Genomic DNA, 26,912 nt, shown 5'->3' on the forward strand with positions numbered 1-26,912 from the left:
TATCTGATTACTGAGATGATCAAAAGGGTTCCCTCTTCCTACACCACAAAGAGAGCAACAGGGGACGCTCAGACTTGACACAGTTACTTCTATGATTTTGCTGAAGCTTAAAATAACTAACTTTATTTTTTAAATACCAGGTCAAGGGGAGTTCCAAACACAATGGGTGAGCAACTCAGCATTAGCAGTTTTTACTCCAAAATTAACAGTTCAATACTGGTATTATTCTGTAGAAAATTATTTCTGGAAAACACCAGCAAGTATAAAACACTATCTATGACACTATTCAACCTGAGGGTCTGAGTGCTTCTCAGATTTCATCTATATTAAGAGTACCTGAGCCAGAGGTCAGGCAGGAGTCTAGGAGTCTCCTTTTAAAGTCTTTTTCCAGTCCTGGATCAAACATTTCTTTGTTCAGTAGCATTTGCTTTCCTCCTGTTTGAAGCATCTGATGTGATCCCTTAAGTAACACTTCCTCCAAGCTTTTTCTACTGCATGGAGTTACATCCAACAAAAGACAGAGACAGTGATGCAGACGCAGCCCATGATCCAGCAGAGCTTTAAAAGTCAACAGTGCACTAAACCTGGGTCCAATTAGCATGTGCTAAATAAACCTGAACATGTTGACAAGAACTAAGCACATGGTAAAAGGATTTGCCGGATCAATTGGTTATTATAGCAAAACAGCTGCACCAAAAGCAGAGTGGATGCTGCACACAGCCAGGGAGATTTTTTTTTTTTTTTTTTTTAATGTAAAGAAGCTATCGTTTCAGCAGCTTTTAACAATCACTCTTCACATTCTCATAGCTGCCAACACTAGTAGACCTGACAGGTGGTCAGTACATAGGAACATGCACCTCATCTACCCCTGTGCTTCAGATGTGATGCAAGATTTCAGTTAATTGTACTCACTTGTTGTGAAAGGAGTTTATCATCACCCAGAGCACTAGGGTTAGCCAGCCTGCGTACATACATCGGTTGGGAAACCTGACAACATCAGACATCATTGCCTAGTTGAAGCTGAAAACGTATTTTTGTTTGAAGGCTGATCTTCCATAGTGCTCTGTATAGCTTACCTGACATCTTAAAACGTGGCAGTCCTGGAATGTATGTAGCATTGTGGCAGGAAAAGGAGAGAACTTCAGCGCTCCAAACTTGACACAAGCAATTTTTCAGTAGTGTCTTTCCCTAACTGCTCACAGTACCACAAGAAAGAACACTGAAACCTCAAGGCACACAGGACCCTCTTCACTTGAGCTGCTTGGATGTGACATTAACGGGACTGCTTTCAACCACAGTCACAACTCTACCAACGTGTTCCGGTCCATCTTGACGGAGTCCAACATAACTGTACCAACATTTCCAGAGTTTGCAAAGCGTTCCCACCAGCTTCCAGCTTTAAGAGACAGAAAGCAGAAATCCTCTGACTTACAGTGATGCTTTCACACCACTTTACATATTCCTCTTTATACAAACATGGGTTTTGCTCAGCTAGCCAGCTGAGAGGTAGTTTCAGGGAACCTTTACCTTTTCTTTAATGTTTTGAACATATTAGGAGGTGGGAAAACAACAGTCACACAGGTGTTTGAATCTCAAAATTTACAGAGTACTTTTTAAAAATACTTCCCAATACTATTAGAAAGTGTGTTGGAGTGCTGACATTCTCTATCAGGACAGGAATTTACCAACTACTGTGTACAGAATATGCAAAAACTCCAAATGAAACAACCCATATCATATATTTTAGTTGCCCTTGTCATCTATGTCAAAAGGTCCGTCTTGCCTCCTATTAAGTTTTGGAATTGAAGGAAATGGATTCTCATCCACAAAAAAGGATGCAAGCTGTACATGTGGCTACTCACAAAAAGTCCTTTGGGCACAGCTAGCTGCTTTACTTACTATTTTTGCAGCACCTAACAAAAGGAGTAAGAGAAAGGGGAGAAAGATGCCAGGCAAAACAAACAGTTCATCCTGAAGGCAGAAGACATATGCGTGTTATTAACATTGAATAGATGTATGGCACCAGCCACTGGAAAGGAATCGGTCCACCATATGGAAAGGTGTGGGCATTCATGAGTAACAGAGCCCTGCAGTGGTACAGTCATAACAATTTTAAATTTGTTTTTAATTTGGTAGCTATACAGTTTAGAAACAGAATGACACATTGGTTTATTAATCTGAAGCCACAAACCCAGCCTACACTTAGGACAGAAAAAGGACAGCAAACAAAGGGGATTAGCCCTTTTGAGCAGAAGTCAAACGAGTTGAAGTTTTTTCTCAAATAAAGCCATATGGCATAACTGAGAAACCACACACCTACCTCTTCCACACACCATCTGCGCTCGAAATGTCTCAAGGGCAGACACACATTGTGGATACTTTGATAACATTGAAGTTACTTTCTATATGAATAGTAGCAAGTCAAAATTAACTTTTGATTCAGTAGTTAGGATATTAGTAGTCAAAGTTTAACTGTACTAGAAAGGTTTTCCTACTGATTAAGCATTAAAATAATTTCAACTACCACATCAATTAATATAGCTTTAATATTTTCCAGATCTTCCAGCACACTAGAGTATGGGGAGATGCAATGTTACATGAGAAGTAGATGGTACGCTCAGAAAAAGTGCTTCTTATTTTGGCAAATTTCAGCACACACACATTCTTCTATAAGTTATGCACAGTATCCATCACTGAATGTGGATTAAAAAAATAATTGGTTTTAATATTATTTTCCCACAAAAGTATCAGAAAACACTCATGCAAGATTTTTTTTAGATACAAGATTTGAATGCTGGACTTAGGTGCCTCACAACACAATAATGGGCATTTTTAAATGCACAAATTTTATATTTTTTTAAACTTCTAAAAAGTTTTTTTTGTTTTGTGCTTTCTTCCTCAATAGTGATTAACACTTATAAAGGAAAACATGAGATTCTGATCTCCAAGTCTTGCCAAGCAAGAGAAGAGAGGTACTTATGATTTAATTTTTTTAACTTGTTATATTTTTTTTATTTTACAAGCTAGAGCACTCAGACTGTCAAAAGCTGTTGACTTTATCATTACTGATTCTGTGAAAGCAAAGTAAATTTAACGCAACGTTCACTGTACTGGGAGTTCCCACACCTCTGCTCAGATGTACTGGGCTAAAAGCTCAGAGAAAAGGCATGCAGATGTTGGGACATTTAACTTTTTGGAGTTATATGCTGCTGCCAAAAGTAGAGAGCCTGTAGTTCGTTCCAGTTAGGAATAAAGGCTGTTAAGAAAACCAAATTATTTATCTGATGCAGTCCTTACTTTCTGTTTGTTAAGATAATAATCCACACAAAATCCCATTTTTTGGCAACACTTTCTGCAACAAGTCAGAGAGGGCATTTGTTTGTAGGATGTGGAAGTGAGCACCTTCCAAAATTAAACCCCTGAAAATATTCCCTGGAAATGTACTGGGCTGCTTAGGTTCTACTGGCACATCCTTCTCTTTTGCCTTCTCTGTCTAGCTCAGCCTCACCCATAACACCCACCAAAGCCTTCCACCCACAGGGTTGCCCAGTGGTCTTTGTTTTGCTTGGTGGTTTGGAGATTGCTATCATTTCTTAGAGAAGTCTGTTTCTTTGTAACTACCCTAAATCACCATGTGGTGACACCCATCAGTTTCAGCCAACAAAAACGCTGCCCTCCCAAATCATCAGTTGCAAATTTTGGTCCAACACACCACTCCAAGTGACAGAAAACCTGTGTCCTACTCACTGACTGACTGAACCACCCTGGAAAATGACTGAACCACCCCGGAAAAGGCACTTTGCCTGTGCATGCCTCCGCCTCTCTGCAAACTCTTTGTACCACGTGCTGAGGCAGGCAGGTTTCCTCACTACATGTTTGTACAAAATCACTGTCAGAAATAATGTATAACAGACCTTCAAGCAAACAGACATTTGCCTCAGATCATCATCCTCATTTTTACCACAGCAGGATCAAGATGACCCAACCATACTTGCTGCTGTAAGTTCATCCCCACAAGTTCCTTGTCACTTGATAGGAAATTACACTACTAAAACCTTTATGCTAGCATCAGTTTGGCTGGGTCATTTTCTGCTCCAAGGAGCAAAAAATGTAGCGTCAAAAGAAGTACCTACTTCACTGCAGAGCTCAAATCAAGAATCAGATGACTGCTTTTTCTGCACATGACCAGCAACCAAATAAAAGCTCTCAACAAAACATCTCCACATGTACCGAAAGGTGATCAAAGTCCACGTAGATGCACTCAGAGCATCAGTCAGGCAAAAACAAGAGTCAAAGACACTCTCCCCTCCGTCAATAAATAAATGGGACCTGAAATTGGAAAATGGCCAATGCTATTTATTCACACTACCCCATGCCCCAAATGATCCACAACCTGACTCCAATTATCCCCTTTCCCCGCTTCCTTCCACTGCTTAGTTTGGCCTCTCCTGCCCTAAATGATTAATGTCTGAAATCCACACACATTTATGTCTTGCAGTGAGTTTATTTTCATCTTGGCTGTAGCTAGCCCCACAAAGCCACTTCTGTCTGGGTTCAATTTAAATTATGATGCAACAGAGCTAATTAAGTCTGCTAGCTGGGATATCAGATGCAACCTAACCACATGAATATAGGACTCCCCTTCCAGACTCATTTTCCACAGGGAAAGGCACAGGCGCCCTGCTACAACGTGCAGAGCAGATGTCCTCTGAGGCACACAAACTTTAACAACAGTCACCTAGATCGCACTGTGCTGCATGAACGACAGCAGTGTTATGACTAGGACTAAGTTGCGTGATATAAGCCAACCAAACCCATTTTCCTCAAGCTAGCCTGGAAGTCACACGGGTGGAACACAGCTCAGGGGTCTCAGTCATTTTGGGAATTAATTTGTCACCAGTGAAAAATATCTTGCCAGCAATCTTTGGTCATCAGAGGATATTAATAGATGTTGATATTCTCATAACAGATGACCTCCTTTGAGTACTCAACTAACGACTGAAAAACATTACTCGGGCAAACTGAGCCAGCGTAGGCACCCGCCTAGTGGGCCTGGCCCCACAGTACAGCACAGCCCACACAGAACCCTGAATAAGTAACCTATGTACGCCGTGTGGGTTGCAATTCTGGTAGGAAAGTTGAGGCATTTAGGGCTTCACCCTTTTATTCTCTCTCTGTGCCAACCTGCAAGTAATTTTAGTGTCTTATCTCGCTGAGCTAAAGGCAGAATTATAACCTGGTTTAACTCCACTGGCAATGAGTGGAGATTTGAGTATTTGAAACAGCAATCATTTACTATCCTTGTCTGTATTAAATGACTTCTCCTTAACCAGACTTGCATGTAAATAAGATTAAGATCTCAACTACAAAAGGGACAATTAAAAGTCATCAAGGTTCTGATCCTAGCGCCATAATTGTTGGGGTTCCCCCCTCACCCCCCGTTATCCTGCAAGAGATTTGGGTACTGGCACAATACAACAACTTAGCACAGGCAGCAGAAACTGTGGGCTACTATTTTACCCTTGAAGCTTTCTTTCTCATTCTGGAATTGAAATCTGATTGTTAGATGGAAAACAGAAAACCCTCATGCTAACCACAGCTCCAAAGCCTGCAAGTATTGCTTTGAGAACATTTCCTAGAGTCAGCAGAACTGGCTCCCGACAGGCAGAATACTTTGGTGACAACAGCAGTTCCTACCTGCCTCCACTTCTATGTCTGTTAGGGTAACAGAGATATGGCCAGGGCATCCTCACACCCCTCGTGAGTTCAGTGCTAGATATCTTGCAGCGATGGGTTGGTGTTATGCCTGCACCTACCTGTGGCAGAAGTCAGAGTGACACAGAGCAGGGTCAGGTAGCTTTGCCCAAAGCTAAACACAGGCCCAGAGTGGAAGTTCCACACATAAAACAGAAACTTACTAGAAAAACATTTTAACAAATGCAACAATATTTTAACAACAACAACAACAACAAAATCCACTTCAGTTGCAGATGTTCAGAAGCCTTCTAAAGCAACAAGAACATTTACAAGTCAAGACTGAAGGAACCGGATTGGCTTGTTTTCAGTGTTTCTGTCTGCATTGCCAAATAACTTTGCTTTTCAGCCCTGGGTGCCCCAGCTGGTCCTGCACTGCCTAGCATGGTACATCACTGCATGCACTCTGGGCTCTCTTTACGTGAGTCAATTTTTATAACACAAAACTCTGCTGCAGGGATAACTTGCTATTTCAACAGGTTCAAAGGGAAGCAGTAATTAGACAAAATGGCTCTATATTGCAATGACACAGGGAAAATGCACATGGCCTCCACACAATGGAGACAAATCGATGATTCCAGGCCTATATCACATGCCCACAGAGTGGGCGTCAAAATACATAACACATCCTTCTCCAAGGGCAAAAAAACCCCCAAACTCCATACTAATACAGGTAGCTCAGGGCCAGGCTAAAAGCTTTGCAGCACAGATGCAGGCAGTCCATGACAAAGGAGGGCTGATCCCAAATAATAATGGCCACTAGTCATTCTGCACCTCAACTCTGAGGAACCAGGGACAGATGCTTCTCTCCACTGCTAGACTCCTGAAGTCTACGCTCAGTCTCCAAAGGCTTTGGTGTTACTGTTGTGCAGTGGTGCTTAGGCACTTGGAAACACCATCCCAGAACATGAATAAAACCCCACACAGAAACCCAAAACAGAAGCAAAGAGCAAGAAGTTATTTTAATTTGGAAGAGAAATTAAAAAAACCAAACAAATAAAGCAGGGATGTAATTTCAAAGAAAACTTCATGCAAGAGTCGCAGCACTTGCATCTGATGTACAGTAAGCTGCAAAAGAATGATTTATAAATACCAATGACACAGATTCTTCTATTGCTAAAATGACAAGTAAGATAAGCCCTTCTCTTTGACAGCTTCACTGTCTGCCTTCAGCATTCAAACTTTTGATGTCTGGAGTTTAAGGGAAAAGACTTTTAGACTCCATTTTCTTTCCAGGATGTTATCACATGAAAAGAAATAATGAAAGTTGAAAAGTTCAGACCTGTCAATTTTCCATTTGTGAAACTGTTGAACATAATTAGCTTGAAAAGCACGTCTACCTGCCAACATGAGTGCAAGAGGCTTTCTACAAACCGCAAGACAAGAAAAGCTGATGAAAGTGCAACTAGCTGCCAATCAAGGAGGGCACAGATGTGTGCTCACTGTTTCTCGCCTACTGCAGACCAAAAAGACATGCTGATCTCCACTGCAAACTCAAGCAAAGCATAAAAGCATAAAAGCCCCCTTTTGTCAATACTTGAGCAGAAACCCTGAACATTTAACCCACAGTATGAAAGTAGAAGAAATCCAGTTAGATGAATCACAGTGATATCATCTCTTTAGCAATAAAGATAACAATGTGTGAAGTTTCACCAGAAAAGGGAGTGAGGCTTACAGGGTGTAGAAAGATGTTATTTATCACCATTATTCTTGTCTATAAACACAACACAGAAGTATAGCTATTAACTATAGATCCAGCACAGGAACAGAGGACTCGTTGTCAACAACATGCTGGCAGTAAGACAAAATGCTGCAGTCTGTGGTGATCTCCAGCTAATCGGCTTGACACCTGGATGGCTTCTCGGAAAGAAAACTCCAGATTTTGCAGAGATTATATTGGGGAATTAATGCTTCCCACTGATTTGCAAGAAATCAATACTTTACTACAGCTCATAATTCTAGCATAAGGTGTGGATTCTGTTTACCCAAATTTAACCTGCATGGCTAAGCAAGAAAAACAAAAGGCAGTTTCTAGGAAGTAAGTGAAGAATATGTTGTAATGCACTGTTGGCACAACAAACTGCCAGAATTCACCACAGGAGGAGGTAGACACTTCAGTTAAAGGTAAGTGGTATCTAGAGATAAATGATGAAGTATGGAGACAAGATGGATGGTCAAATGGATTATAGTCAAGCCGTAAATAATTCACAGTCAGCAAAACTGAAAAACTTTCTCCAGGAGCCAACCACACCCCTTCACCAACCTTAACATCTGCTGTTAAGGTCCGTTTCAATGTTTGCAAGATGAACTGAACCAAATGTTACCTTCCACCCACTCTTCCGCCTGCTGCGCTCTCCTCTGGGCCATCATCCGGTTTCCCATGTTCCTCCGGCGCCTTGGCATCCCATCTCCCCGCTCTTCAGCATGGGGCCGAGGCCTGGCCACTGCTGCTGCTGCCACATTTTGCTGGTGTTCCTCATCAGCTGCAAGAGGGAAATATAACTGATGAGAGATTTGCCATCTCTCCTTGAGGCAGCTGTCCTTTTGCCAGGCAACTTTTGCAATCAGAAGTGCAATACTGGTGGCGTTTTCCAAATGAGAGAATACCTCCCCACTCTCATGTGGGTTTTTTTTTCCTGCATGGCAGGAGATATGTGCAAGTTGCCTTCTCATGATTAAGCAGGATCATGCACTGGAACCTTCTTATTTGTGCACCGTGCTCTGTGCAATGGAAATTTTATCCTGACAGCAGTCTCTTTTGCAATAACATACAGATCATTGTAAAGAAAAAGCTATAGCTATGGCTATGTGCTGCTAATGTTATTTGATCTCACAGAGCCCCCACAAAAAAACCCCACACAAAACAAAGACACCTTCCACGCCAAAGTGCTCAAAAATACTCATACTTAATCTAGTAATTTAATCTAACGATAATCTGTTTTTCTCTCCTGCCAGAAAACAATTCCCTTTATCTGGAAGGACTAGCAGTCTAAATTTCTGAGTTACCAAAAGGAAAGGACCCAGAAGTACTTTTTTTTCCCCTTTCTAAAGTATTCTGATTTTTTTTTTTTTAGTTTTTACTTTGTACTTGTGTAACTTAGAAGTAGATTCATCTTCATTCAAACCTCAGAGCATGCATGTTTCCGAGTGGACTGCGTAAATCATTATACCTGAAACAAAACCTGAATGGCAAATAAAGATTACAAATTACAGCTGTAATACACACAGGGTAACTTCATTCTACCACACTGATTTAAACTGCAGGTTTCCCAACGCACACATGTAGGGGAAGACAGAACACTGAAGGTCACTGCAGCTCTCACTGCCATCCTCCCTGCATATGCTGCAGTTACTAATTAAGATCTAACAAATGAGGAATATTATAACAGAGGAGCAGCTGGGAGACAGCGCAGCAGCAAGCAACTGACTGGTGGGCTCTTTCAGAACTTTCAGAAGTTCTCCATAGAAAACACTCCCCCAGATTTTTCTTTGAGACCTCCATGATCCAGTTGCTATCAACTATGGTAGTCATGCTGAAACAATCAGATAATGGTTACATATCATCATCCCCGATACCTGCTTTGCATATTCCGTTGATAAGCATAACTGATATTAGTGTATGTTGTTACTTGCTCAATCCTGCAAAGTATTAGCTACTATGCCTTAATTCAGGTAAGTATTCAAATGATCTCATGGAAAGCTGCAGAACTACTCATTTACTTAAGCTCAAGCTACATTTGTTTGTGCTTTGCTGGATAATATTGTGTCCCAGCAGGAGCACAAAGTGCTTTCCACACTCTGCCAAATCTCCAGTATCCTCTGATCCAAACAATGCCTTCCTAAAAAAACCTACTATTAGCATATCTATGATCAGAAAATAAGCCTCATTATGCACCTACGTGAGGATCAAAGGTGTGCTTGCAGCTCGTCTCAGTGTATCTCAACTAGCTTCAAAGCAACTAAGTTTGGTACTGATAACAATATAGCTGCAGCAGCAACTGAGCTCAGCACAGGCTGCAAAGCACAGTAATCAAGTATTTGGCCAGCAAAGCCATTAGTAGTTCAGGACTGCTACAACAATGATGTTAGCAGTCCCCCAGCAAACTCCAGCATTAACAGGCATCGTGACATTTTGAATTGAGTCACTGCACTGTCACACTGCTGTCTCTTCCATTCCTTTTATCTGTGGACCAAAACGGGTCTATAATAAATTGCAAGGTGTAGGCTCCAGGGATCTGATCATTTTGCTTCAAGGCTTGCCCAGTCTTATTTATAGCATGATAACGCTTATTTGGAATACTATAGAACATGCTATAGTAAAGCTTTATACTGCAAAGGCGGACTAGCAGATCACTTATTGGGACACTACTAAATGCCAGAAATACTTAGTCTGCCAAAAGACTCTTTATACAAATGCAGTATTTCTCTTCATAAGTTCTTGAGACATACTGCAATTCAAACCTCAGCATCCTTTCACCTGAAAGCTTCAGTGTGTCTATCTCAGTAACTTCCAGATGTGGTCCTGGACAGCCTATCAGCTGTGCAGTTCTGGCGCTCATTCATTCTGGGGCTTGGTTTTGGTTCCTGCTGTCCTGCGAAACAGAGACTGTTTTGCATTTTGTGAAAGAGCAATCTATTTATAAGCCACGTATTCATTCCAAACCGAGGTGCTTAACCCTCACCGAGACAAACGTGTGATCCAAGCTATCCTGTTTTCTCCATTTCATTCTCTACAGGAGACACAGTAATTCCTCGAAGTAGACCGGTATTAGCAGGGCTCGGAAAGCAGTAAAACCCCCACAAACCCGAGCCATATCATGGTCAAACATGCAAGTCAGTCAGTGGACAATACTTGTTTGTCTGAATGTTTTGGAGATCTGAGAACTGAAGACACCTAGATGCTATGGATTATCATTTAGTAAAACAAGATATGCTTTAACAGCTTCCCCCCTCCTCCAGCTTCTGTGTGCAAGGCATTCAGCTGGACGGTTGTTAGAAAAATGTGTTAGTCCTTGCATTTCTTCTCATCCTTCATGATGGGGAGGAGAAAAGAATCATTTACTCTGTCTATAACACACTTATACCTGGCTGGTTGTTCAGGGATCAACGCTTTGTCTACCTAGCTCAAGACACATCATTTATTCCAGTATCTAGAAAATTAGATGTGCGCTCTCTCCCTCTGAATGGGAAGTATCATAGATTGACTAGAGCTGCACACGGAGGTGTGTGACTGGTGGTTTTAAAGAATACAGAGAATACACTTAAAAACCCTCTTCTCTTATTCTTGGAACAGGATTGACCTGTTCCAATATTCCAAGAATAATTTTCTCTGGGGTCTGGCCCTGTGTTTTTTCACCTTCTCCTGCAGCACAGGGTGTGGTTTGGCCACTGCACTTCTCTGAATACATCTCTTCATTTTCCTGCAGCTGCAGCAGTCTCAGACATAAGTGGCACCCCAGGCTAGCCAGTTCATGCAGAGATTAGTCACAGAAGGACTAATTAGACTCGATACAGAGCCATCTGAGTGAAATTAAATGACCAACATTATAGAGGTGAGACAAGTTGATCCACAGGTTGCTGGTCAATGGTTCGCAGAATGGCAGGCCAGAATAAATTAATTAGATAAAGCCCTCAAATTAACAGGTGATACAAACAAAAAATTAAACAGATGTCTGGAAAATGGACACGGGTTTAGTTTGTATTTTAAGCTTTAAGTTCTCCAGTTTCTGACTCAACCTTTCAAAACCCAGACAATCCCTCTTTTCTGGGGACAGAATCACAGAATCACTAGGTTGGAAAGGACCTTCACAATCATCAAGTCCAACCATTAATCCAGCACCACCATGTCCCCTAAATCATGTCCTGAAGTGCCACATCCACACGTTTTTTGAACACTTCCAGAGATGGCGACTCCACCACCTCCCTGGGCAGCCTGTGCCAATGCCTGACCACTCTCTCAGTGAAGAAATTTTTCCTAATATCCAATCTAAACCTCCCCTGGCGCAACTTGAGGCCATTTCCTCTTGTCCTATCACTAGTTACTTGGGAGAAGAGACCAACACCCTCGTTGCCACAACCCCCTTTCAGGTAGTTGTAGAGAGCGGTAAGGTCTCCCCTCAGCCTCCTCTTCTCCAGACTGAACACCCCCAGCTCCCTCAGCCGCTCCTCATAACACTTGTGCTCCAGCCCCCTCACCAGCTTCGTTGCCCTTCTCTGGACACGCTCCAGCACCTCGACATCCTTCTTGTAGTGAGGGGCCCAACACTGAACACAGGATTCAAGGTGTGGCCTCACCAGTGCCCAGTACAGGGGCACGATCACTTCCCTACTCCTGCTGGCCACACTATTGCTGATACAGGCCAGGACGCTGTTGGCCTTCTTGGCCACACTGCTGGCTCATGTTCAGCCGGCTGTCAACCAGCACCCCCAGGTCCCTTTCTGCCGGGCAGCTCTCCAGCCACTCCTCCCCAAGCCTGTACTGTTGCATGGGGTTGTTGTGACCCAAGTGCAGGACCCCGCACTTGGCCTTATTAAACCTCATACAGTTGACCTCTGCCCATCGATCCAGCCTGTCCAGATCCCTCTGCAGAGCCCTCCTACCCTCCAGCAGATCAACACTCCCACTCAGCTTGGTGTCATCTGCAAACTTACTGAGGGAGCACTCGATTCCCTCATCCAGATCATCAGTAAAGATATTGAACAAGACTGGAACCGAGCCCTGGGGAACACCCCTTGTGACTGGCCGCCAGCCGGATTTAACGCCGTTCACCACAACTCTCTGGGCTCGGCCATCCAGCCAGTTCCTCACGCAGCGAAGAGTAAACCTGTCTAAGCCACGAGCCGCCAGTTTCTCCAGGAGAATGCTGTGGGAGACGCTGTCAAAGGCTTTACTAAAGTCCAGGTAGACAACATCCACAGCCTTTCCCTCATCCACTAGGCGGGTCACCTGGTCATAGGGACAGCAGGTTTACTGCCATGCTGAGAGCAGCTCTGCCTCTGCGTTTTCAGAAACGTCAGCACAGTGCAGAGGCAGCAACAGAGATTATTTCATTTGAATGTCCGTTGGCACACAGCAGCAACTGTGAAACTCAGGTTGTACTGTCAGAGCTCCTTCCCAAAGGGAAACAGAGCAGAGCTCCACTCTGAAAGCGGGGCTCTTTCCTAAAGCAGCTATTGAACACCACTGTTATATCATTACAAAGATTACTACGAAGTCTTTCAGAGCCCAGACTTCTTCGGACCTAATTTTACATCCCCCAGGTAGACATCTACTCCTTTACAAAGCTTTGCAAATTTTCACTTGCTCAGAGCAAAGACATTTTTCCTTGAGAAGCAATCCTTTGCCTATCACAGCACGTTATCTGCAGTTATATCAGATAAGCAAGTCCATCAGGGTAACACCTGGGCTGGCAAGTGTTGAGGCAGTCCAACAAGACGCAGCTGTTAGTTCCTCAGCTCCCTCATTCTGCACTGACATGGAGAGAGCTCCACCTACTGCACCCTCACACGTTAGTGGGACTTCCCACCACGTTGGTGGCATCCAGCATCTTCTACCTTCATGCTAACCAAACCTGTGAAATTCAATGAGAAAGTGATTCAAAATGCAACAGGTGGAAGTTTGCTTGGCTCCCCTGGGGAGGTGCTTTTGCCTAGTAGAGCTTATCACATCAGGGCTTGTTCACAAATAGATATGCCAACCATGTATAAAAGACAGTAATGCTATTGGGTTTTTTTTCTATTCTCAGCAGAACAAGTCCAGGCATGACCTTGCTGGAGAGACTGTGCTGCTCCAAATGACCTTTCCAAGCAAATACAAAGTTACAGGATTTATCTCTTGTGATGATTAGCTCCCTTCATTATCTAAAGCTGGCAAATCTTGAAGATTTTTAAAAGGGCATTTCCCCAAGAAGAGCTGCTGACCTCCAGACATCAAAAACAAAAGGTGAGAGCTACCAACCAGTTCTCTAGGTCAAGAGTCCCTGGTTTCAAATCCTTTCCATGAAGCAACGCAGATTTACTAGCAGAATTGTAGCAGCTTCCTTTTTCCACATAAGAAAAAAAGAAGAAGAAAGCAAATTTTGTTTAAGGCCAAATTTTCTAGATCAATAAACACAGCACAGCCCCAATGGTTTGGAAAAATAATTTTTGTTGTGTAAAGAGGACAACGTCATCCCCACAATCTCAAATTCTGTAAAGGACTTTATAATGACAGAAATCAGTATATTAAGGTAGAAATTACCTTAAAACCACAATAAAAAAGGCAAGACCAATGTGGAAATGTCCAAAAGATGCCACTAAAAAAGAGTCTTCAAAATTATTAAATTATCCTGAATGTAAACTAAATGTAACCAAGCTGCTCAAAACCAATATTAAATCTTTCTGAGAATTCAGGTGATTTAAAACAAACATTTGGGCTTCAAGTTCGTTAGAACTTCATACGAACACTTTGTAAAGAACTTTGTAACTTTGTAAAGAAAAGAAAAAGAAATTCTGCCAAGCCCCACCCCACAGCCCCTGATTTACCAAAGTCATGATACAAGTCAAGCTCAGGAAATTGTTTTTCCAGCAGTCTCATTTCTCTAGGACATGCATCAGTCACTTTTACTAAAAGCTCAGCTTTAACTAACTAGAAATCTGATGAAATTTCAGTTTCCAAGCTATTGAGAAATAAAGATTTAGACCAACTCTATACAAGAAAAGGTGTGAGAGAAACGTGTTGGAAAGTTTATTATCAGTAAGAACTGCTTTTAACACAAAGTCCTTACCAGCATACACTCTTGCACTGGCATGACTGTGTTTATACTAGAGGGGTTTTTTTCTGTCTTAAAAAAATTATCAAAGCTATCTCCCCCCTCAAAAGAAAAACAAACCCCCAAAAAACCCCAACGCCAAAACACCTATCTTACTTCTTCCCATAACATTCAGCTCGCACCCACACAAGCTCGCTTCCACCACAGTCTCATGCTGCCACAACGGCTGGTCAGCAATAAAACACTCGCCGTTTGAGGGAGGGCTGAAGTGCTGGATCATCCATCTACCCCTTCCCAGAACGGGTCTGTGCAACACCGCACCTACACCTGGCACGGATAGCAAGCCCTCGCAGCGTCAGGCGAGGTGGAAAAGGAGCAGAAGCGGGCATTTTCTGTGAAAATGCAGGTAAAGCAGGCTGCCAGAAGCTGGATAGGGCCCGGCCTGCCTTTCAGGTCTCATGTCTGACAGGAAGATGAACGGGCCGCTGCCCAGTACCTGCCAGGAGGACCAAGGCCAAAGAGTCGCCAGTCCGCCAGGCCGGGCTAGCACCTCACGCGGGGGTGGATTTCACCCCCCGTTGGCAGGAGGAGCCGCACACCTTCCCTCCGCCCTCCCAGCCCGAGAGCGGGAACCCAGCCAGACTTTCAACTCCACGGCAAACCCGGCACCCATCACCCTGGGACCGCCTCGGGCCGGGAACCGGCCCCGGCAGGCCTCGCTGCCGCCGGGGACTGCCACCCCCGGGCCTGAGGGTCGACCTCGGCGGGCGGAGGGAAGGGCAGAACACTAGGGATCCCGGAGGAACCACCAGGACCACTCCTCAGCTCCCCGGCGGCTCCCCCTCAGGGGAAGGCCTAATGCGAGGCGCCCACCGCCCCCTCCGCGGTTTCCATGGAGACGCGCGCCCCCTGGGAGGCCCCCGCCCCTCCCCCGGCCGCCCGTTGAGAGCAGGGGCGGGCCCGGCTGGGCGCGACCCACCAGAGGGCGGAGGGGAAGGGGGAAATGAACTCCGGCCGGCTGTGACCCACCTGCCCTCGCCTGGCCACGGAGACGGGTGGCGAAGAAGAGAAGGACGGCGAGGAGCACGGCAGCGGCGGCGAGCAACACGGCGTCCATCCTCCGGCCCAGCCCCGCCCACAGCGGCCGCGGCGGGGGGGGGGGGGCGGTACTTGGTACATCCCACCCCTCCCCGCTGCAAGGCCCCCCGAGCGCAGGCTGCCCGCTGTGTGCCTGCAGCGGGGCGGCGCTGAGGCGGGCGCGGAGGGGCCGGGCCGGCGCGGTAGGGGCAGCCCGCGCGGGGAGGGGGCCTGGCGGCGAGGCGCGGCTGTGAGGGAGCGTCGGCTACGCGGCGGTCGGAGCGGGAGGTAGTGGGTCTCGGCCCGGCCGTGAGGGAGTGCCGGCCCCGGGTTTCGGCCCGGACGTTGGTGCTCCCGGAAGGGACGCAGAAAGGGAAAATTAAAAACCGTGAGGCAAATCCACCGTGAGTGCGGCGCCGGTGGGCCTGGCCGTGGCACACGGCTGGTGAGGCGTTTCTCTCAGCAGCACCGCGGGGTGAGCGTCTGTGTGTGCAGAAGGTTGGCCCACGCGTGGCGATAGCCTCAGCCGTGACCGTGCACCTAAGTACATGCACTGGGTTCACTCCAGGCAGGCCGCACTGAACATGGCAGCTATCGGGGTGTCCTTGGTAATGAAGCTTAAGTTACACCTATGAGTAATCTATACCTTCTGCCTTTAAGTCAGGGGTATGTATGCATGGAATCAAGCTGAAGCATGGTCAGGTTGAAGCTGCTTGGGTCAGCAGCATGACAGGCAGCTGAAAAAATGAGGTCCTGAACTGAATCAGGTTTGCCATTGGCAAAATTGGAGAGGCTGACTGTGAAGTGGCCCAAAACTAGCTGTCTCATGTAGTAAGCTGGCTTAATTTGGTAAAATTGTAGGAAACCAAGCTTCCCAGAGGAAGCTGTTTTTAACAAAACAAGTTTGCATTGATCTATGCAGAGCCAGTGCAAGGTGGGTGGCCCTTGGGGGTAGACTGATAATGGCTTTAGGCTAATCTAATGCTCGTGTCCAGCCAAATGGAGGATCTGCCTCCTGTCACTTCCCTTTTGCTGGAAGCAATGCTCCGTGACTGCAATGGGCCAAAGCAGGGAACTAATTTATTTATTTTCTTTTTTTTTTTTTCCCTATGGATTTGTTTTTTTGCCAGATCAGAACATGTGTCGGCACAAAGGGGTGCTGCAGGAACTTGCAGCTGGGAGTGGAGAATAAATTTCCCCCTTTTGGATGTTCGCCCACCATTAGATCTGAAACCATTTGTTGGGCTCTGGCCTGGTCCTGTGAGTGAGGAGGAAAGTATTTTAGTTTTTAATTGTTTTGACTTGCTTTGTGGTTGGAGTGTTCTGACTGATCTAGCCCATTCTTGCTTTGGAGATCCCTTTAGTGTGGCCTTTTAAAGCACTGTTTGCTTGTTGGGAGGGATTTTTTGCAGAAGTGTTTTAATAAGAAAGTGGAAATTATAGACTATTGGACATACAGTCATAACCAAAATAAATGTTTTAGCTAATTAGTCATTACTGTGGACTGCACAGCTGCCTGTGCACATACCAACATGAGCTTGAGACAAATTCAGATCTGTATGCCACAGAAAAAAAGAGCTTCTACTAAGAAATTTATGAAGTCTTAACAATATAGAACCAGTGACACAGTGGGAAGTTCTCAAGAAGGAACTAAACTACGGACTGGATGTTTTATTACAGAGCTTTATTTTAATAATTTTTAAGATCTCCTTTTGGAAATTGACGACAATGCCCCTTTGTTCATGCTCTGCTCAAACTGTATCATCTGTGGTCTGTCTCTGTCTTACCAGGTTAGTCTAATGCTCACTGTGTGGTCAGAAAGGACGTGTCCTCTGGTAACTGTTGAGGCACAAGGGATATTGCACCTGTACACAATTAGATAAATTATGAACTGAAGCTTTCCTGGTGGTTGTCTTTGGGGTACACTTCAGACAATGGTTATCTCATGTGTAATGGTCAGGATTGCTTGTAAAAATAAAAAACAAATGAAAAATGGCTGTGTTTTTCTTCCGTGTCTTTGCCTGCAAATTTGAAAAATGGTGACTCTTTAGTAGGAGTAAAAAAAAGGTTTTAGTTATTTTAGCTTCAGAATATTTCACTTTTTTCTTAAAATTAATTCTGATTAGAGAACATACTAAACTTCCTAATAAATATTATGGATTCTTAAGTTAGATGTTTAAATGTTCTTCTACAGTCCTGTATCAAGTCCAGTAACAGCTGCTGAGAAAACAGTAAACGGGCACAGGCCAAGTGTGGGAGAGCAGTGTGTGCTCTCCCTGGCGCTGAGCTCATCGCTGACGGAGCGGGAAGCCAGCAGTGGGGAGCCGTGTTCTCCCAAACCTGTCTGTGTTTCGCGATAGTCTCAGTATAACTCGGTTCAAGGCAGTCTGAGTGCACAAGTAGCACAAGGAGCTGTACACAGGCGTACGTTAAGCACAGCTTGAAAGATGCATCCGGAAAGGAGCATTATTCCAGAAATTTTACTGTTTTTTTAAATTCACTTAATTTGTGCTTTGCTTGGTAGCAATGGCTACAGCGGACATGGAGGGAGTTGATGGCTCCCAGATCCTGTTTTGTCATCATCCAGCTAATGACCTTGGTCTGCAGCTCGCACTTACTTCTATGAGCGACATGTATTTTATTTGCACGGTCCCTACGACCTTTGATAAGGTGATAATATTAATAGTGTGATGTCATCCGCTGCTCTCTGGGCTGCAGAGGTAGCAGATGAGGTTTTCCCTGTAGGTGTCACCATTATGCCATGCAGAAACCGAGCTTAAGCTCTACCGATGAACGACAGTGCATCAGATGCTCAGTTCAGTTTGGTTATGATGCTGGGGTCATCTTCAGAAACATTTTACGTCCCTTGGGCTGTATTTCTCACATGCCCTTTTATATTTTTCCTAGTTTAGATCTGGAAAAGTCCCTCTGGTTTCTTTAATAACCACACAGATTTCAGAGGGTTTTGAGGTTGACTTTCTACCAAGACGCAAGTAAAATATATGTGAAGGCTGTGATGAGCAGTGGGTGTTAACTGGGTTAAAGGACCACCCATTGGAGCATGACTTGTCCCACTCAGTCTTGCAAATACCAGTGGCTTCTTAGTAATCCAAAACTTGCAAACCTATGCGGTTTTCTCAGCCAGCTTGAGGTCAGTGCCTGATCCTGGCGCAGGCAGTTTGGGGGCAAAGTATGTGGCTTTTTAAATTAGCCTTTATTTTGACGAAAGGTCGATTAGCACATCATCCACCCCCCCCCAATGCCTCATTGTATATAGGAATTATATACACTTGCGTGAGTGATTGTCACTTCTTTGTAATAGTGACGAGGATTAATCCAGCTGGTAGTACAGTCCCACAGTGTTTGATTCAGTACGTGTACAGTGGTGTCATGTATTGATGTCCGGTAATGAGACTCTAAGTAGAGGCAATTCAGCTTCATCTGTGCTAATAAACTAAGTGCATCCAGGAACTAAATGTATCCTGGGCCCTGTGGCCAACTGGCACAAAATGCCCTCTTCCATGCTTGTAAACTGTCTTGCCTTCCAGAAGAGGTAAGGATGCAAACTGCCTGCTGGGAGTTGTTTTTGGACTGTCCTGTGCATTGAACCATGCCTGGGAATTATCTAGGAAAATGCAAATTGGCACCCAAATTTATTCTGTGAAACTTTTTAAAAATTTTCTCACATGGATGATTACTTTCCAGTGCCTGGACATGCCTGAATTTACAGCGTGGATGTAACCTCTGTGTAGCAGAATATATTTACAGGGAGAAATAGTGCAAGTGCTGCCTGCCTGCTCCCTCCCACTTGGATACAGACCTCTGGTAGTCTTCCAAACACTCGTCTTAATGAACACGCGTTTCTGGATCCACTCCTTTTGTGCCAGTGGGCACAAAACGCCTTCAGCACCTTGCAGGAAGCACTCTGTGGATTGCAGGATCAGACTTTGGGAGGTGTCTGAATCAGTGTGCCGGAGTTTAAGAGCTGCAGATGTATTTTATAGTTGCAGGGCAATGAACTGGTAACCTTATATGTGGGGTGAACTCCACCCAGGACCGGGGTGCACCATGTGGTAGCTCAGCACCTCCCCAAAACCTCTAAAAGAGGCTTGTGAGACCTGTTCTTGGTCTGCTGACACCCTGATGCTTTGTTCTCGCTGCTCTACTTGGATTGCTTGTTTTAAGAGAAATAACATGGCTTATCGTTGCTTGACATAGCTTTTCAATTTACCTTAAACAGAGAAATTTAAATACAAGTAACAGGCATACTCAATCTAAACAGTCATAGTTCTTGATAACAAAACTGCAAAATTAAGACATGCATGAAAACAAGGCAAAGGAAAATTAGGTTCTGCTTCCATTGGTCTCTTGTTCTAGAGTTAACGGAAGCTTTTGTGCAAAGGGGTCAGTGTGTCAGGGCTCTGCCTACAGAGCAGGACTGCGGCCCTGGATTTCTGTCTCCTGTACGCTCCCAGGTTGCTGCTGAATGCAAGTGAAGATTTCTGGTCCTGCCTTGGTTAGGCTGTGAGAACTCTAACGCAGCTTTGTTGGAAATGATATGAGAAAGACCCTACAAGGTGGGATCTTCATGGCTGTCTCCCCTTATTTTCCTTTTCTCTATGGAGTTCAGGTGATCACGGTCATCAGCTGTATCGTCGTTTGCAAACGGGGTACCATAAACTCGGTTCTCAGTCTGTGGCAGTTTCCATTTGTTTCTATCTTCCCACTTTAGAATGCACGACACATCAGAAGGTGCTCTAGGTTTGAAGGTTTGAAGCCATTGCGAGGATTTTGTCCCGCTGTGTTGTGTTTCTTGGCAGTTTGTTTCTGAAGATTTGAGCGTCTGGTCTAGTGCAGCCTCAGCTTCTTCTGGAGTAGATATTACTGGCTGAATGACGCAGGGAGTGAGACTTGCTGATCAGATAAAGGCTCTTTCTCCTTAAGAGCTGGGGGAAGAATTGAAACAAATAATGCCAGTAAAAATATAAATCTAAAATAAATCCAAGGATTTCCCTGAGCAGGTCTTCAAAAATATTTGGAGATAGAGACTGCTGTGCTAATGGAGGATTAAAAAAAAAAATTGAAATTCAGACACTTTCGTCCCGCATAGCCACAGAGGTGGGGATTTACCTTTTCGATATGACTCAGCCCCACGCAGTGGAGCCCAGCATACGGGATGCTGGCTCAAAAATTTCTTGGTGTGCACTCAAATAAAACAAAAACCTTTTAAAGGCTCTTTGGTGAACAGTGAAGCCGTGCAGGGTGTGTGGATTTGGATGTCCCTGATTTCAAGCAGGGGCTGTCCCCAGTTAGTGCCCTGACCAGCTGGTTTAGACCGTGGCTGAGGCTGCATCTCTGTGTGTGCATGTCTTTCCAACAGTTCATCTGCATTGTTTTCTTCATCTCTTTTGGCTATAAATTATACCAGACGGCTCCTAATCAATGTTTCTTGGGAATGGACACATTCCCAGAAAAGACCTGTTCTCCTAGACCTGTGTTTTCTGCTGGTCATCATCCTTGACTAACTCCACGTAGCTCGCCTGAGCTTAGTCCCAGCACCAGGCAGGTTACTTTTCTGTGCCTGGCATTTTGTAGCTGAGAATCAGAGATAAAAATACTGGCCTTTTACACAAAGTCGGTCCTGGGGAGGACAACCGTTATGTGAATAGTAGTGGTGTTAATGTTCAGTAGTTGCTATCGTTCTGGATATCTTTTCATACAGTGCGGCTCTGACTGCAGAGCTCTCTCCTCTCTGCTCTGGCCCACCGAGCTGTTTGTCTAGAGCCTTAATGAGTTTCCTGTATCTTTTCAAAATGTAAATTGTAAGCAATTTAGAAGTCATTAGTTAAGAAGTCTGTCACTGCAGCCCCAGTTTAATTTTACCTGTCTCTTCCCATGTTTCCATTAAAACCCATTTAATTAAAAAGGCTATCTTGTTCTCGGGGTGGTCATCTCCATTTGAAATAAATGTCCCGCAAAGTCCGTGACTCAGCTGCCAACACGCGCGTAGCGACCAAGACCTGGATGATCAGGCTTGCCAGCACAAATTAATGACGAACTGTTCTTCTCTCTCCACATATCCACCACCATGAACGGAAAAGGAAACGAGAGATGTCGAAATGCAATTTGGTTTCTTTGCTGCACGTCGGCACGTAGAGAAAACAGGGATGCAGCTGCTGTAACCCAGCAATACCTCTCTTGGGTTGGCCTCAGGGACTGATGGGGATTTACAACTCTAATGCGATTGCTGCTTGAGGTAAGACTTTAGCTGCAAAAATCCATGTTTCCAGCCAAATTACTTAAATCAAGTCAGCTTAGCTGGATTGCAAACTCCACTTAATGGCAACGTTGCACACCATTTAACATCTTGGTTTTGGCATGAGCAGGTTAAGCCACGGCCTGCTTTTCTCCTTCTGGATGCAACACAGGAGGTGGCATTTTTACGTTACCTTGGCTGGGGGCTAAATTGTGGTTCTCCCAGACATCATCTCTGGGGCAAAGCTTCCCCTCCTTTAAAGGCTTCTTCCTGCCATTCACACCATCCCTTTGCCTGTGTCTTCTCTCTGTGGTCATGACCACATGGTGGAATGGGCCAGGGAACAGATCCTGGCTTCTCATTATCTTTTTAGCATAAAAAAGCATGTCTGTGGAACAGCAGCCTTAGAAAACACTAGTGTAACCCAAGAATGGACTGTTTTCTGCCTGAGTTCATCTCCCTTTCAGACTTCTTCAGTGAGTCTGAACAAGCCCAGGTTCTCTTGCTCCGTACCCTAGCGATACCAGACTTCTCTGCACTTCTGCATGTGTCTGTCTGTCTTTCATAGAATAGTTTGGGTTGGAAGGGACCTTTCAAGGCCATCTAGTCCACCCCCCCTGCGACGAGCAGGGACATCTTCAACTGGATCAGGTTGCTCAGAGCCCCTTCCAACCTGACCTGGGATGTTTCCAGGGATGGGGCATCAACCACCTCTCTGGGCAACCTGGGCCAGGGTTTCACCACCCACTTTCTTCCTTCTATCTAGTCAAAATTTGCCCTCTTTTAGTTCAAAACCATTATCCCTTGTATCACTGCAGGATCTGCTAAAAAGTCTGTCCCCATCTTTCTTCTAAGCCCCTTTCAGTCCTGGCAGTTTTAATAAGGGCTCCCTGGAGCCTTCTCTGCTCCAGGCTTAACACCCCCAGCTCTCTCAGTCTGCCCTCACAGGAGAATCTTTCTGTCTTGCATATGAATGACGTGGCCAGATGAGGTCTTGCCTTGCCCATAGCGCCTTATGAATGTACCAATGAACATGGTCAGGACGCTGGAGCACATGACTTAAGAAGAGAGGCTGAAGGAGCTGGCTTGGTGTAATCTGGAGAAGAGAAGGCTGAGTAAGATCTCATTGCTCTTTTCAACTCCATAATTAAGATTATAGATAAGGGAGAGTCTGACTCCTCTCAGAGGTGTGTGATGAAAGGATGAGAGGTAATGGGTGTAACCCGCAGCAAGGGAAATTCCAATGCGATATAAGAAAAAATGTTTTCACTGTGAGGATGATGAAAGCCCAGAGAGGTGGCATTGCTTTCCTCTGAGGTGTTCAACGCTCATCTGGACAAGGTACCTTCCAGCCTAAATTTTTATGCAGTTCTGCAAATGACTGTGAAATAAAACAGAAGGAATTGCATGTACAAGAGGAGATCAGTTTGAATGCAGCATGCACAGTCTCCTTATCTGGCTTTGAAATAGCACTACTCCATTTCAGCAGCTCCTCGCTGATGGCTGGCCAAGAGCTAAGCAAGCTGCATCGCCGACGTGGAATATTTGCTTTTCTACTTGAACTGCGTGGAGTTCACTGATAACTCAGAGCAGCAAAGCTACTTTCATCTCCCTGCAGCTAATCCAAATAGATTACATTGCTGGAGGAAGATAGGGCAGAGCAGGAGAAGGCATCTTTATTTAAGAATAAATTTTAAAAATCCTTAAAATCAAAGCACTTAGTAGGGGTCCAGCAGGATTGGGAGTTACCGGTCCTTGCTGGTACTGCATTCAGCACCTGTGTGACGTGTCTCAACTCTCTCTCTCCAACAAGTGGTGCTCCTAGCTAGTGTTAACTGGGAATTGTGGGAAAAGGAACGGAGTAGTTGTCTCTTGTACTTAATTTGTGGATAAGTGGGGGAACATGGAGTTGTGAGGGCTGTCAGGATGGATTAGACATGTAATCTAGTACCTTGCTGTGGTGGGTTGAGGGATTGAGCCTGGCTGGATGCCAGGTGCCCACCAAGGCTGCTCCATCACTTCCCTCCTCTGTGGGACAGGGGAAAGAAAATACAATGAAAGAGTCCTGGGTGGAGATAAGGGCAGGGAGAGATCACTCACCAATTACTGTCGTCGGCAAAAAAGATTCAACTTGGGGAAATTAGTTTAATTTATTATCAGTCAAATCAGAGTGGGGTAATGAGAAATAAAACCAAATCTTACAACACCTTCCCCCCACCCCTCCCTTCTCCCCGGGCTCAGCTTCTCTCCCGATTTCTCTCCCTCCCCCCGAGCGGCGCAGGGGAACGGGGAATGGCGGCTGTGGTCAGTTCATCACACATTCTCTCTGCCGCTCCTTCCTCCTCAGGGGGAGGACTCCTCACCCTCTGCCCTGCTCCAGCCTGGGGTCCCTCCCACAGGAGACAGTCCTGCATGGACTTCTCCAGCATGAGTCCTTCTCACGGGCTGCGGTTCTTCACGAGCTGCTCCAGCCCGGGTCCCCCACGGGTGCCGTCCTTCAGGAACAGGCTGCTCCAGCCCGGCCCCCGCGGGGTCCCAGGTCCTGCCAGCAAACCTGCTCCAGCCGGGGCTCCTCTCTCTCCCCACGGGGCCACAGGCCCTGCCAGGAGCCGGCCCCAGCGCGGGCTGCCCACGGGGTCACGGCCTCCTTCGGGCATCCCCCTGCTCCGGCGTGGGGCCCTCCCCGGGTGCGGGTGCAGATCTGCTCCCCGTGGAGCTCCATGGCCGCAGGGGCACAGCCGGCCTCCCCGGGGGCTTCCCCGGGGGCTGCCGGGGACCCTCTGCCCCGGCGCCCGGAGCCCTCCTGCCCGCCCTGCTCTGGGCCGGGGGCTGCGGGGCTGCTCCTCTCACAGCCTCACTCCTCTCTCCGGCTGCAGCCGCACAGAAGTTTTTCCCTTCCTCACTCCGTCCCCCCGAGGCGCTGCCGCCGTCGCTGACGGGCTGGGCCTTGGCCAGCGGCGGGTCCATCTTGGCGCCGGCCGGCACCGGCTCTGTGGGACACAGGGGAAGCTTCTGGCAGCTGCTCACAGCAGCCCCCCCCGAGCCCCCGACACCGAACCCTTGCCACAGGAACCTGGAACACTTGCTTCCTTCAATGGCCAACACAGCAGGTTTCCAGGGGTCATTTTAGAAGCTGAGCAGAAGGCTTCAGAGGAAGAATCAATTCTTTTCTCCCCTTTTGCCCAAAATATTGCCCTGTCTGCCTTCCTTGCAGGGTCAACTTTCAAAAATCAAGCCTCCTCTGGGAGGCTGCACACCGCTGGTGGGTGTGCAGACCCACACGGGCCGCCGGGGCGAGCGGTCGGGCTGGGCGCAGCGCGCTGGGCTGCCGGCGGCAGCCGGGGGAAGGCAGCCCGCGTCCCGCGCGTGTGGGAAGAGGTCAGGACGGATGCGTGGCCTTTGCCAGGGGCTACCGGGAGCCGTTTGCTGCCTCTGTGGCTTTTGCACACGCGGCGCGCGTTGGGTTACGAAAGCCTGGGGCCTGTGAAAAAGAGGATGGGGAAACCCAGGCGGCATTTGTCCCTCAAGAGCAGTCAGGAAAGCACTTTTGGAGGGATCTCTTTCTGCAGGGGTCTGTCTCCAACAGGGGTCAAGGTGCTCAGAAATGGTCTTTGCTCTGGGTTACAGAGCCTAAAGGAAATCCCCTGGAGAGAGACGCTAAACCAGTAACCCCGTAAGAGACGTTCACTGGATTTCATCTTCCAGCTGCAACCAAATTATACGGGGAAAAAGCAGTGTATGAGGCTAGGTAGCTCCCGGGCTAGATTTCTGCATAACCCGTTCCTTGCTGAGCGTCTGTTCATAAGCCCCAGGTTCTGAGCATCCTCCCTGGATTGCAGGCAGGTTGTGACCCCAGGGGTATATACCCCAAAATGGGAAACGATGTCTGTATACAATTGTTTGGCAGGCTTGTGTGGACCAGGCGGACAAGAGGAGACCCCTAAAGCCTCCGTAGCTACGTTGCAGCTGGTGTCATCTTAGAGGGGGAACACAAAAGCAGGAGGAGGTTTTTAGGCAGCATTAGAAAGGAAAGGAGGAGCCTTCTTTCCGCATGTCAGCTAACATCTAATTATGAGGAATGCCATCAGTCAAATCAAAATAATAACGGAGAGAAAAGTTTTTTTAAAGACAGAACAGCACGCAGAAAGTTGTCCTTCTTTTATTCCCAGATTCCTGCTTTTGGGGCTAGGAGGGAAAGATACATAAGGGTTGGGAGTTACATTTTTCCTTTATTATCTCGGCTGTATTACGCATGGAATGATCTGACACAAGAAAATGTACCCTGGCATTGTGACTTCATGATTTCTGTTTTGTTGAGAAAGAAAAGTTTGGTGCTGGAAGCCATAAACTTCTAAAGCGTAGCACCATTTGCCTGGTCATATTTTCATCTTTATAAACCCGTGAGTTCTGAAAACATAATCTGCAGTAATTTTTCCTAGAATCTAACAGTTCTGCTGTCTGCCCGCATTCGTGCAATGTCTGGGCTTTCAGGGGGCTTTTTGTTCCTTGTTTTCTGTCAGTGAGCTATTGTGGAAATGGAAACACCCACTTGCCTGTGAAAATACTGAAGAATGCCTACTTTCCCTCTTATAGTTTTCAAAAGTAACAAGTCCTTAGGGATGGTATTTACTTGATCTCTCGTTTATTATGGGCTGTCACTGGCCATAATGAGAGTATTTCTATTTGCTTACATCTGGGTGAAGGTAAATGTTTACCTGCTGCTGCGTCTTTTGAAACAAGCTTTCTGCGGGATATTTTCTGTGACACATCTCCAGGGCAAATCCATTCTTTGATGTCTACTTGGATCTGTTTTCTGATGAGTACTCTCCTCTGGTTGATGATGCCCCACAATGTTATCACAAGGTGCAAGAAGAAGATGGATGGGAACCCCCTGAATTTTAAGCAAGATCTGAGAAATGTTTCCAGAAATCTGGCAGGGGTTTATTTCAAAAGCCTGAAGAAGTTCCTCGTAGCAGACGTGCTTTTCTGTCTGGAAAGTTGGAGAACCCACAAAGGATTTTGGGAGGTGACATCTCCCCACTCTGGACAATGGTAGTCTTCTCACATCTCAGGCA

The 26,912-nt window shown here is 45.9% G+C and overlaps 1 protein-coding gene across 1 annotated transcript in view; it reads right to left on the bottom strand.

The window, feature by feature from the left end:
• The window catches only part of DDRGK1 (DDRGK domain containing 1), a gene marked incomplete at both ends in the record, with an annotated part of 42,006 nt that extends 26,385 nt beyond the window's left edge, over positions 1-15,621 (bottom strand). The window contains 2 exons of the mRNA XM_081999142.1: positions 8,079-8,237; positions 15,534-15,621. Coding sequence (XP_081855268.1) covers positions 8,079-8,237; positions 15,534-15,621 — 247 coding nt within the window. The remainder of the gene's footprint in view (positions 1-8,078; positions 8,238-15,533) is intronic.
• Positions 15,622-26,912: the final 11,291 nt, after the last annotated feature.

The sequence above is a fragment of the Phaethon aethereus genome, assembly GCF_964289735.1.
Source record: "Phaethon aethereus genome assembly, chromosome: 4".
Taxonomy (NCBI): domain Eukaryota; kingdom Metazoa; phylum Chordata; class Aves; order Phaethontiformes; family Phaethontidae; genus Phaethon; species Phaethon aethereus.